At 45.4% G+C, this 13,397-nt stretch overlaps 1 protein-coding gene across 1 annotated transcript in view; it reads right to left on the reverse strand.

Annotated features, from left to right (window-relative positions):
* LOC119437878 (collagen alpha chain CG42342-like) overlaps positions 1–13,397 on the reverse strand; it is a 362,253-nt gene that overhangs the window by 21,688 nt on the left and 327,168 nt on the right. Inside the window, exons 23-25 of the mRNA XM_037704752.2 lie at positions 4,548–4,619; positions 752–796; positions 578–640 (exon numbers count right to left, since the gene is read on the reverse strand). Coding sequence (XP_037560680.1) covers positions 578–640; positions 752–796; positions 4,548–4,619 — 180 coding nt within the window. The remainder of the gene's footprint in view (positions 1–577; positions 641–751; positions 797–4,547; positions 4,620–13,397) is intronic.

Genomic DNA, 13,397 nt, shown 5'->3' on the forward strand with positions numbered 1-13,397 from the left:
ACTTGAACTAAGCGAGAAAGTGGCAGTGCATAGAAGGAAAGTCCCGGAGAGCGACCGTGCACACTACGAAGTGCCCTGTTCGGGTGCGCATCTTCCTCTCGGACGTTGAGACTGTAGGTACGTTAGCCCTATGCTTCGACAGTCGTAACGATTATTGACGCAATTTTCTAAAGTGACTGCTGCCGAGTGCGAATCAACTCTCTCACATTCGTTTTCATCTCAAGTATTTCAAGCGAACTGTAACGTATCCGAAAGCTGCGCGGCAATGAAGATAACGGCCGGCCTCTTTATCGCCTGGCCCTCTTCCCTCGCCCTGCAGTGTAATTGACGTACGAGGCGAAAGAAATGTCTGCGAGCGTCCAAGCATCGCGAAACGCAGCGAAGCTCGTGAATTTTGGAAAAGATGGCGGGAAAAAAAGAAAAGAAGAAGGAGAGGTAGGGAAACCTTTAGGCTTTCTCTATAAACCTCGTCAAGGAGCGGGCGTCGCCCTTTTAAGTACCGACGACGACGACGGCGGCGGCGGCGTCTCGCGCGCTCCCGTCGAGATCGGCGCGCGACGAGAAGTGATGGTCTTACCGTGATTCCCGTCCGGCCTTCTTTTCCGGGCAGTCCGGCCGGCCCCAGCGGACCCATTGGACCCTGAGAAATGACAGCGGGCGTTTTCCCGGGCAATAGCGAGTCCTGCATTCTCGCCGTGCCTTATATACGCGGCCCGTGTTCGATTCCCCCTTTCCCGAAGGACTGACTTACCGGTAGACCCATGGGTCCGATGAGTCCCAGGTCGCCTTTCTCGCCCTGCGAACAAAGAGTGCGGCGCCCAGCCAAGCCGCCATGACCACCGGTTTCCTCGGAGATCACACACAAACACGGCGTGAGCATGCGCGGACGCACAAGCGAGCACGCACACATAAATGCAAGCGTGAAGCGCCACGCACCAAAAAAAAAAAAAAAAAAAAAAACAACGGAGGACGCTTAAGAGTAGAGACTAAGAGTAGAGACTAAGAGTAGAACGCGATAGCGTTATCGGGACCCGTTCACATCGCATCGTTCGCATACGGCAAGTAGGCTTCATTCCCTGCAACACTGAGCGTGGGAAAGCCAGCTTACTAAGACCAAGCTTACACCGATCCCTTTGAAGTCGGCTTCACTGAAATGCATTGCTGGAAAGACGTTTTTCTAGGGGCAATATAAGTGGTCTTACATTAAAATGTGAAGGCCCTAGCACATTTTTTATTATTTTATTAATTGTTTGCTATTGCCCCGACGCGCGCAGGTCTGGTAGAAATGTTTGAGTTTCCTCGTAGCAGAATTAGGTTTTCTCGTACATTGAAATTACAATCCGACGCCGATTGGTAAACAATCCGACGGCGAATCCGACGCCGAATGGTAAAGTCGTGCTTTACCATTTTTCTGACGGATTTAATTGTGAGACATTCAATTTTTGTTCACCAAAACCTTGCACCACGTGGAGGGCCTGCACGGTCGATGTGGTTGGATGATTTTCTCCGCCACCCGCGATCACACGCCGGTTGCCGACGCCGGATTTTCTGCGACACGGGGCCCTAAACTCTATCGCGTTAAAATATCGAAAATCGCCCACAAAAAGCGCCCGTTCGGCTTAGCAAAACACTCCGGATTAGGCGTGGATTTATTTTCACGCGCGCCTGAAATATGCTCAGGAGAGCGGGTGCAATTTAGAACCTTTGCCGATTTCGTTTAATCTTCCGACGTTATGTTGCCGTAACATAGTATAATGCCACACTTTCCTATATATCCGCGTTCTAAGGGTTTTGTTTTGTAGGTTTGTGCTAACGTTCGGCGTCTCTACGGACTGTAAAGATGGGTAAAGTTGAACAAACCAATAAATAACGAGGACAATTGATGGGTGGCCATTCGCTTTCACTTAGCGTCTGGCACTTTTCCAACTTGTATCCGAATGATGTGACTGAAACCGTCCCGCTGATGTCACGGCCTTCATTTATCGTAAACTGGAACCTTTTCGACAACGGCGCACTCCATAAACAACACACTTCGAGACAATACTATAGCATCAAGTTAGCGACTACAAATTCTGTTCACATTTACCTGTTTTCTTCCTTTTTTTGTGTGGCTCAACTAGATCCCGCTAGTCCAAAAGTGCAGCTAAAAACAAGACACTAAGCAAAATAAAAATTAGAGCTAAATAGAAATTATCAAAACCTTTCACAGTTGGTTTGTAGGAACTCAACTATTTGTAGATACTAAGAACATAATAGAAAGTTACAAATATATACATCCTGTTTACATTGACCTGTCCGTTACACAAGAAACCAGTTGAGTTAAAGCAAATACGTGATCACTTGCGGAAGACGCCGCAAAGGCGAGTCGCGCCGCTTTCTTGCGTTTGTCTCGGTACGAATCGATCGTTCGAGGACATTTAAACAAAAATAAGACGGCTATGACACGAAGCAGACTCCGTATAGACAACTGTGTCTGACTGTGCCAGCGTGTGTACACTTGGAAGTGATCAATTTTCAGGTCACTTGTATAAGACGGACATATTGCCTCCACGCATTTATTGATTGTTGCAGCTTCGCCATGGGAACAGCTCGATGGAACACCAACATACCAACCTCTCCAAATAAAATGAAAAGTTTGTATTGTCCACTACAGAAGTGGGACATCGAATGAACGTCAAGATGAAAGAATGCATTCAAACTCAAATAATCAATAATACCCGCACTGTCTGGCCGCGTGGTAAGGGCCTTATAGAAGCCAGATTTTATTTATTTATTCGTTGGTATTTATTACTGGTTTTCAGTTGACTTTATTACTGTGGGATGTAAATCACTGGAACAAATTAATTAATTATTAACTGATGGTGTGCACCGTTCCAGAACAATACAGGGGCCATGAGGGCCTGCGTAGTGGAGGGTTCCGGTGTAATTTTGACTTAACTGGGGTTTTTTAACATTTACAAAAACGAAAGCTCGGCACTATAGAGTGTCATTGTTTTATCTACTCATCGGAATGAGGCCGCCGCGCCCGAGAATCGAACCCGTAACATAGTCCTCGGCAGCAGAACGCCATAGGCATGTTCGCTACACCACATGCTGTTTGTGATGGGAAACCGCCATCGAAAGCCACAAAAGGATCGATGATCCTATCCTCGCGTTTGTGTACAGAGCTCTAACCACTTTTAACTGATCTCGACAAGCTTGATTTCCATTTGCAATCGAAACACACGGCGCTATAGTGCGAAGTTCCCGGACGTCATTTGCACGTAAGGATATCGTGTGTGTGTGTGTGTGTGTGTGTGTGTGTGTGTGCGTGTGCGTGTGCGTGTGTGTGTGTGTGTGTGTGTGTGTGTGTGTGTGTGTGTGTGTGTGTGTGTGTGTGTGTGTGTGTGTGTGTGTGTGTGTGTGTGTGTTGCATACTACTTCACCTTTTTTTTCTTACTTCTTTTTCTTACATCTCACCGCGCACAAGAAAGTAGACTAGAGTAAAACCGAAAGCGGAGCTAACGAAAGCTAGGAGATGAGACTCTTGTTGATCGACCTGTCAAATTCTTAACTCGTGCTTTTTTTCTTTGTTATTCTAAGCAGAATATAATTTCCGCAGCGTTGTGTGCGGTGGTAGATCCTTCAATCACGTGAGCAGAGTTCAGGCACGCTGGAGACGCAGAACCAGAATGATCATCACTGCCTCAGAGACGGTCACTCAGTCCGGTGGACTTGAGCGTAATGGCACCTATGGGCCCTGGCACATAACACAGTTCCGCCTTTCATGTGGACTACTTGAAGAGGCGGATATTACGTGTACGATAAAATACAATGTTCAGCTATAGTTCTTTAACAGAGTTCCACTATTTATCTTTAAGCTATTGACTTTAGGGCACATGTTGCAAGTGCAGAATCGGGGCTCCGAATCAGTGAAGTCGCACCCCTGTAGCCGAAATCCTGAGACTTTGGCACTAGTTTGCAGATATAATACGTATCGAAACTGCGTTATGCGCGTAGATTGTTGTTCCACTTATTTTCGTCGTGCAATGCCTGAAGGAGGCTTTTAAGGACTATGTTAACTGAAACGACTCCAGAGTAAACGTTATTCCTAGACCCTGGGTGAGTATACGAATTAAATGTGTTATCAGATGCAGTCGAGAGATCATAACATAACGTGTACCACGTAGGCTACGGAATACTGAAACCACCCGCCGGGGTGGCTCAGTCAGCTAAGGCGTTGCGCTGCTGAGCACGAGATCGCGGGATCGAATCCCGGCCCCGGCGGCCGCATTTCGATGGAGGCGAAATGCAAAAACGCCCGTGTGCTTGCGTTGTAGTGCGCGTTAAAGAACCCCAGGTGGTCAAAATTAATCCGGAGCCATGCACTATGGCGTGCCTCATAATCAGAACTGGTTTTGGCACGTAAAAACCCAGAAAGAAGAAGAATACTGAAACCATTCGAGACACGCGTTGTCTCGTCTTGAAATGCGCGATAACCGCACCAGTTTGGCGTACCAACCGCGTGTAAGCATAAGTAGCGCAGCTAGCGTTTGAGAATGTCTTACCTGCTCGCCCTTCTGACCGTCGATGCCTTTGTCGCCTTTGATGCCAGGAGGACCTGGGAATCCTGGTGGTCCCTATGTAGCCAGGGTGAACAGGAAAAAAAAAAAGAGAAAGAAAGAAAAGAAAAAGCGATGGAAACAAATTGTATTAAAGCTAGCTATTTGCCGAGGAAGCAACTTAAAAGTTGTTTGAAAGTGAGTTAGCGAGTGAGCCGGTTCTCACAGATTTGTTGGCAGAGTTCTTTTTCTATAACTAGGCTCGTCGCGTGATTTAATATAACAACGGCAAACGCGCGTCCGCCAAGAAATAAGGGACGTGTTGTGTTATGTCGGATGTGTTAGTAAGCGTTAAATGGGTTTTGCTTATGTTTGCATATATTCCAGCTTCGCGGTGGCTTGAAAACCGTAGTTTCTCGGTACTCATTAGTAATCGCTAAAGCAATTCGCTACTGTGCATAGTGTGCACGTAGGTGCTATTGTCTGTGCGCTACTTTCTTACGTAGCTAAAGCAGAAAAAAGCCGGCTCATCTATAGTCGTGGTTTAGTGCAACTAATTCAACGAAGACCAGCTTTGTGCTGTTTCCTGGAATGCGGTGAAGACCTATGCGGATGATGAAAAGTGTATGATGCACGCCAATTCGGCAGGTTAATCATGCAAGTAGGCTTTTTTTGGCGTCATTCAGGACGTACTGGTGAGGTGCTGCAGACTCAATAGTTTCGACCCATCAAGTGCACCGAAGTATGAAGCTAATAGCTGGTACACGCTAGAGAAGTTATCATTCTTCGATGCCACACGTATCACCGCTATATATAGCGAACCGCATATGCATTGACATTTTCCTTTAATATCAGCCATTCGAGTTCCATTGACAGTCGCCAGTAGTCGCTGCATCGAAAAGACCCATTTGTGTGCCATAGGCAGCCGTAAACGACAACTTCCTTCAGCTTATTCACGAGTCCCAGTCGTCCTCCCTCCAGTCTTCTTGCCTCTAAGTGACTGCTCATGCAAATATGCCGCCTGAATGAGACTCATGCGGGTAAAGCTCTTCTACAGCGCCTTCGGAAGCGGGTCGAATCACACGCTTTCGTAAAAGCCAGCACTCCCCGCGTCCTGGGCCTTCAGTTTTCCCGAAAACGGGAGGGTTTGGACTTCTTTAGTAGAACAAGAGCGTGTACTAAGTGCCTTAATTCTGTGGCAGAAGTGTCTGAACACTGGTGCTTGAACACCCAGACAGAACGTGCGGCTAACCCATTGCTTTGAGATTGTCGGTTTGCAATGAACGTGCGGCCATATCCTTACACCGACGGCTCACATAACAAATAAATATACAGCCAGTGCAGCGGGACTTTCGATTCCGACCCCGAAGGTTTCAAAGACTGTCATACTCAAGTAGGTCGTGTCTTTTACGGCATGCTGCTGCCATGCAAACAGTCTTGAGGCAGTTGAATTCTTGCCAACCGCAAAATGTTTTCTCTCCCTTCAGACAACAAGACGCAGTCAGGTTTACTGTTTAGTGCAGACTCTTAGGAGTATATTCAGCGTCCATTACGCGCACTAGAGGAACTATGAAGCCTTGGATTCGCCGCTAACTTTCAGTGGAGATACCCTAACATGTCGGTTTGGTGCTCAATGAGGCTGCAGGCAGTCTGGCCTGCACGGGTTTGGAGTTGAGGCTCGAGAAGAATGCTTATGAGAACGCTCAGAGGTTCAGAAAACGAGATGTCTTATGTAATTTCAGTTAATTATAATCCGCACCTCAGCAACCTTGCGTGACATTGCAAAACTGAAGCCGCGCTTTACCATATCTTATACGCACAGCGCTAGCTCGAACTCAAGTCCAGTTATCGAGCTGTCGTGTATTGCTCTTAAGAATCTATGGTGATGTAGAACATTTTTTTTCTGAGCGCTTTAAGCTTGCTAAAGGCCGTAAAGCTCCAGTGGATGGACGAAAGCGTAGATCGGCACCTCCACACTAGCGTAAGTGGCATTGCTGCCGCAAGGACACTAGATATTTAGGGGGCAGGTGTTTGGGGCTTACTTGCCCCTTCTTCAGTGGTCGAACAAGGGATGCCTCAGGCTGAAGCCAATGTTTCGACAAAGGAACTTGCCTTCGTCTGTGAGCCTCTGCCTTCTTAGGAGTTCACACTCCTTCGTGACTTAGTGAGGGGTGAGACGGCTGGCGACGCGAGGTCGGCTGGGTAGGATTTTCCATTGTAACGCTCGAGTTCAGGCTGGCTGTCCAAGGCTGAGAATTACGCGGCACCCTGTGATGCCACGTAATTTGCAGCCGCGTTCGTTCCCCGGACCAGGACGAATTTTTCTTCAACTGGAAAGCTTTGTTTCTGAGAAATGCGTATGGGTTTCCTTTGTAAGTTCGTGAAATTGTCCATTTCATGAACCTTGCTCCATCTTGTGGGCTTTCGCAGAACTGATTTGCCATACAAAACATATATGCTGGTAAACGCATTGCAGTGGTCACACATTTTTCCTCTGGGGTCCAGCGCTGTAGTTTCGTCCGTGTTTCTGTTCCCGTTTTCACGTGCGCAATGTTAATCTTTTTTCCAAGATGCACAAACAAGCCCCAGTCTCAACTTTACTGGTATCCACAAATTTTGCTGCACAACGGTACGTGCTCGAATGATGCACATATTGTGGTAAATGCTTCGCTTAATTAATTTTCGGAGGAACATTACTCAATTATGGGTACAGACGTCGGGTAACGCGCAGGATCAACTTCCTCACCTTATTTTTTCTTTTAGTCTAGCGGGAGACTAAAGTGATCATGGATGAAAACTTATCCGTTGGATGATGGATAGCCGGCGTTGCTGACCGCTCATGTCATGCAGTGATTTTTTTCTTCGGTTTGTTTAGTTCAGGAAGCCTTAGGCAGCTCGTTTAGTCTACGGTTGCTTGCTGTACCTGGGTTATCTCCCTTTGTTCTGCTTCACTAAATAAGTACGGTGTGAAGAAAATGCATGACGATAGGTTCTCCTGTGCGGTGAGCCGCCTATGGCAACCGTGACCGTTTTGAATTGACAGGAGGTACAAGGTCCTAATGTAAGCTATAAGTATAGTGTCGAACAAAAACCCGTTTCCGTTCGTTTTACCAATGTTCACAGCTTACGCAAGAAACGCAATTTCTTGTCTGCGCCGGGTTATCAACACATGCGCAGCCGATATTGTGATGCTTACCAAAAAACGTGGCTTTCGAGCAACGTCCCCGATCATACAATCATCGAATATGATGCTGGTTACAAGCTCATTCAATTTGGCAGCGATCTTCGATCATTGGGCGAGTTATTATTGCTTTTATCGTGACGCTACAAACCTGTGCGAACATACCGCTGGACCCAAATCTATTACCAGCATATGTTATTACTGACCGAGGACCAGAACCAGGCTCGGGTGTCTACGAAAGTCAATTTTTATCAGTGGACCCTACTCTTTTTTAGGCCTGACAATCCGCGGAGATCTTGGAGTGTGGTCAGCGGCAATGAGTCTTCAATTATCGAACGAATTGTGCGGTATCAGGGGCGCCCCTGTTAATCATAACGGTTGTCGTGAGGTCTTAACGCTTCTGTAACATGCTTATCGTACGCATCCCTTACTGTCTATCCTGATGTTCGTGGTACTAATTTTATTCTGACGGCACCCGTTTCTTTTAATTCTTTGTATTAGTTGTGTGACAGAAAAACTAAAGTTATCTACTTCTACTGCAGGACCGACACGTTCCTGAAAAGCTCACCTGGATATCATTAAGTTTTTCTGCACGTATTTATTTCACAGTGCATGTTTGCAGCGCTGTACAATACCGAGCGATTGGACGGTGGAGAAGTTGGTTCCCCTAACCAAAACAGGTGACACTCACTCACCCTTGAACAGTATATAGGCCGACATCGATAACCAACGTACTGTGAAGCTCACAGAACACCTCATCTGCTGTCACCTGATTAGTTTTCTTGAGCCTTGCTCATTTCTTACGCATAGCCAACACAGTTCTAGAAACTTCTTCCACGAAAAAAAAAAACATACTTTTGCCCTTCGCTGAAAATTGGCTCCTTGATATTAACATGGACTTAGCAGTAGATTGTATTTTTTAATTAAATTCTCCGAAGCCTTGGATTCTGTGTGTCATGAGCAATTGTTTTATAAGCTTTTTTTGTGCCTAATATAGACCCCGACATCTTGGGATAGATAAAGTGTTTCATGACCAATTGATTCCTCCTGGGCGTTTCGTCTAACGAGCATGACTATTCTACTGCTTTAGCGGCGTCAGGCGTTCCTTAATGTTCTCATTTAGGGCCACTACTTTTTATATTAAACATTAACTACGTGCCTCTTAATATAACTTCTATCAAACCTTTCGCGGATGACCGTGTCGTGTATGTTGTTGTAACTAGCCCTTCTGGTCATTTAGCGGCTACATTTCTTCCTGGCGTTGCAATTGGCTGATGAAGCTTGATATGTGTAGACGCACGAGAGTTGCACGCCTCTTTGGCGGCATTGCTCCTTTCACGTACGACCTTACCAATATCTAGCTGTCCTTTGTACCGAACAAAAATATCTTGGCTTGCACATGACTCACGACTTGTCCTGGGACATGTATTGCAATTATGTCATGAAGAATGTTAATTGTTTGTTTCGTTTTCTACGCCGCAGTTTCCCTTCCGCCACAGAAACCGTGAAAGTTCAACTTTACAAAACGTCAGTGAGTGCGTGCACGATTTCGTACCCTATAGTCAGACAAAACTCACAGATATTTGTTGGCTTCTTCAGATATTTCGGAGTGACTTAAATATCAAGCAGCTCGTTTCATTTCTAATTTTTCTCGTTACATATGGCCTATCAAAACATTGAAACGAAAACGTTGCTTATTATATTAAGCTCCTTGCCACAAACTCCTCATCCTGTGTCTTTTCGAGAAGGTTTATTGCACGAAACCTTTTCTTAACATTCCATCGTACCCGCCGTGGTGGCGTAGTGGCTATGGCTTAGCTCTGCTAAGACAGCGGGATCAAATCCCGGCCGCGGCGGCCGCATTTCGATGGGGGCGAAATGCAAAAACGCCCGTGCATCGGGTGCACGGTAAAGAACCCCAGATGATCAAAATTAATCCGTACTCCCCCACTACGGCATGCCTCATAATCTATCGTGGTTTTGGCACGTAAAATCCCAGCATTAAATTTTTTTTAAAGCTCCATCGTACATCCTACGCCTCATTCCGCGCCAATTGCCGATTCAAAGATGTCCTATCATCCCGTACCAATGTTTCGTTTAACTCTTTCATCGCAAGAATAGACAGCTGCTGAAACGACTTGCCTCTATCACTGCCCCATTTGACGCCACAAATCTCGCAGAAGCCGTTACCGATCACATACGCTTTTCTCTGTAATGCCTTTCTCTGTAAGTTTAATTACTAAACTTAGTTACTCTACTCAACTGCCTCTTTAAGGTGACAAGCCTGCCGCAAATAGCAGCTGACAGCGTTTTCTTTTTTGCTAGCCAATGTACGTAATGCGTTCTTAGCGCTTGTCACGTATGTTGGCTACTTCTTAGATTCGACGTGAGTAAAAAGTACGAAGTTAGTCTTTATTTCGTGCAAAAAACACATCGACTTGAGGCGACCCGCTAAGTATTGTGGTGCCCTCGTTACCACCGATCAAGGCAGCAAAGGAGAGCCTTTTTTCTTTTACGCTGGCTTGACATTCGAGATGTGACAATCGTTTTTTCACGCGACGTGTCCATTACCTCGACACACAACTGCGCCATTCGCTCGCTGTAGCGCTGTCAGCATTACGACGGTGCTTTGCGAGTTGACGCTACTTGTGTGTGATATCAACATCAAGCACTGACCATCGCAGATGCTCTAGAAGACCCACAAATTAGTGCGCTCGGGCTTCAGTTGCGTGCGGAGGGGATGTCTGATTCAGGCTTTGTTTCGATGACAAGTAAACTTCTGTCTTCTGCGGTAAATTTGACCAAGACTGCACACTTATTGGTTGCTATTAAAATGCATCGGCGTTCCAGTTACTTTTGTGCTTCAGTGCATAAAACGACGTTTCGTTAAGAAAGTGACTCGAACGCCCAATGCATTTCTCCGCAAAGTTCGGGAATTAATATCTAGAAACTGGTGTCATCCTGAGAATTCGTTCTAAGTGGATCCGCCTTGCGAACTCCAGGGCTAGAATTTGTAAACTGCAATATGAGTCATAATGTAATTACCTAAAAACTGAATTAGTGCTTTTTTGTTAATCATTGAATTATGCATTTCAATTTTTTGTGCAAGCAATGTCTGCCTCTTCGAGTAGACCAGCTCATGAACTAGAATTGTGCTATCTGCCACAGGCAACCTTTACAAATTTTTGAAAGTGTTCGCTGAAACCTCGTGTATAAGTACAACCAAGGAAAGCAGTTGCATTTGGTAAGACAAGTCCAAACGTTGGCTCCAGGCGGAGAATTCACTTGTTAGGCCACTGTTGATCAGCACTACATGGGGGACCTACGGGAATGGTGTCCTGGCTCCCCTTCTGTTACCATTACATAATAAATTTATATTGTACGCGTTGTAGAGTCTGATATTAACGTGCGGGAATTTGACAGTGGCTGCGTGTTTTATTGGGAGGTCTACAGTAACAACTGCTACCAAGTTGATCTAAACTCTTGCCTTTCAAATATTGTTTCATTGGTGAAAGACACGAGGAATGGTCATTAACAAAGACGAAAAACCGTCATACGCGTAAGAAGTTATCCTGTCCCTACAGTTCACGAAACTTCGATTCTGAGGACTCTGTCATTGGCTCGCCAACTCCTCTAACAGTATGTTCATCACCACGACCTGTATATGCAAACCACTCTGTCTATCCATTTATTCATCTTTTTCAATGACCTCAGCTATAGTTCAACGATATTATCCATTTCAGCGTAACGTTAACGAATGCGGCTGACCAATTACAGTCTACAACGAACGAAAAAAAAGTACAGGGTCTTCACCTTTAGAGGAAGCTTCAACCTAGAAACACACTGTCTCACTAATAGCCTGTATTAAATCATGCGCATTGATAAATCTGCACAGCCGGCTAATCGCAAGCTGTTTCTAAAATACAATTTACATAGCGCTACTCCGTACAATATTCAGCTTCGCAAGTATAATTAGACCCATGCTTGAATACGCTTGTTTCGTTTGGGACTCTTATACTGTTGACAGGAACAATAAACTTGAACGAGCACGGAGAAAACCGACATATTCATTTACTCTAGGTATTCCCGGCAAGGCTTTCCCTCCAAACTAATAAAAGCCAACTATCGAGACTTTGTCCTTATGTGGATAACCCCAGGGGATAGAACTCCCCAGTTCCTCACCAACAAGTTTGTTCTCGACCCAAATTAGTAGCTGCAACTCGCAGGTACGAGCCACAACCACAACGTTAAGCCCCATTCCTTGCCATCATACATCACTAGAACTGATACGGTAAAGTACTTTTCTCCCCCTTCCTCAGGACAATAACATCGAGTATAACGGTTTGCCATGTCTGCCATGTGCCAAATGTTCACATTGTGTACCCTGTCTGTAATATTATCAACGTCTCATTTCTTTGCCCAATCTGTCTGGATCCGCGTAGGGAAGTACGTAATAAAATAAAATAAAATAAAATATGCCTGCTATCAAGATTAGTCAGCCCCCTGCGCTTACGAATTGCTCAAGCTTGCGAAGTGCTTCGTAAACACGAACCAAGATTTTGTTTTTGATTGACCATAGCCACACGTGCCAAAACTGGGAGACCGCAATCTCTCGTACAGAACTCAGGTTTCATCCCCGCTAGCAAAGCTGGCAACGTTTTGTTTCTTGATATGTGATTTAGAAAGCTGTCTGGCGCCAGCATTAAGCAGCAATATCACCGTTAGGTGGCTCGTAAGCTCAGCTCAAAAAGTGAGCGGTGTCTGCACATAGTTTCTCGTTTCGTGTCCTTCGTAGTCAGTAAACAAACCGCTGAAGGCGAGCAATCGTTTTCCTTCACGTGGGAGAAATGGCTAAAGCTATTTCCGGGTGGCGTGTACACATTTTCCCCCGCTCAAACGCAAAGAGATGTAAGTAAAGACAAGCAGGGAAAAAAAAAAAAAAAAACAAGATATACGAAAAACTTATCTGCGCGCAAGTGAATGAGATAATGGCCGGAACTTATCGTAGACGTGATGAAAGTTTGCTATGACGCTAAGAATGCATTCACATACGACCCTAACGTTTTGTTTCTTTTTTCTCTGATAAGCCCAATGTAGCGATCTTTAATGAAAACAAACGCCCGTTGTATTTGATAGATGGTCGCTAGTGCGTTCGAAAAACCTTGCGATCAGCACTTGCTTCTCTTCCTATCTGGCCTGCCTTCGATTCGGTTCTAAAAGCAAACAGGCGTCCCATATTCGATGTACCGTCGCACATATATACTGTCTTGTGTTTGCACAGTTTTACTTCGCCGTTACTTTATTCGAGTAGCCTGATGCATTGCAATCATTGCCGGCATGAGAGCCGCGTGTCTGAAGGAAATACTAAAAAGAAGAGGACTGACGAACTGCTCGAAAAAAAACAAACATTTTGGCTACATTCCGTGGATACTTCGAATGGGTAGATAAGTAACAGAATTCACTTTTTATTCACAGAGCGCCATTTCTGTAGACTTTATTCGTTGCTATACGGCGGTAGACTGTTGAACTTTCTTTCAACTGACGGTAAGGTAGTAACAGCTTCCCCTAACTCGTTATGAAGTGCGTACTTGTCTTTCCCTTTCGCTCATAAGTAATTGTAATTACTCGTATTTTTTTTCATAGCTTTCTTAGCGACGAATGCGTGGTAGCCGAGC

This window comes from Dermacentor silvarum, chromosome 1 (assembly GCF_013339745.2).
Source record: "Dermacentor silvarum isolate Dsil-2018 chromosome 1, BIME_Dsil_1.4, whole genome shotgun sequence".
NCBI classification, from domain to species: Eukaryota; Metazoa; Arthropoda; class Arachnida; order Ixodida; family Ixodidae; genus Dermacentor; species Dermacentor silvarum.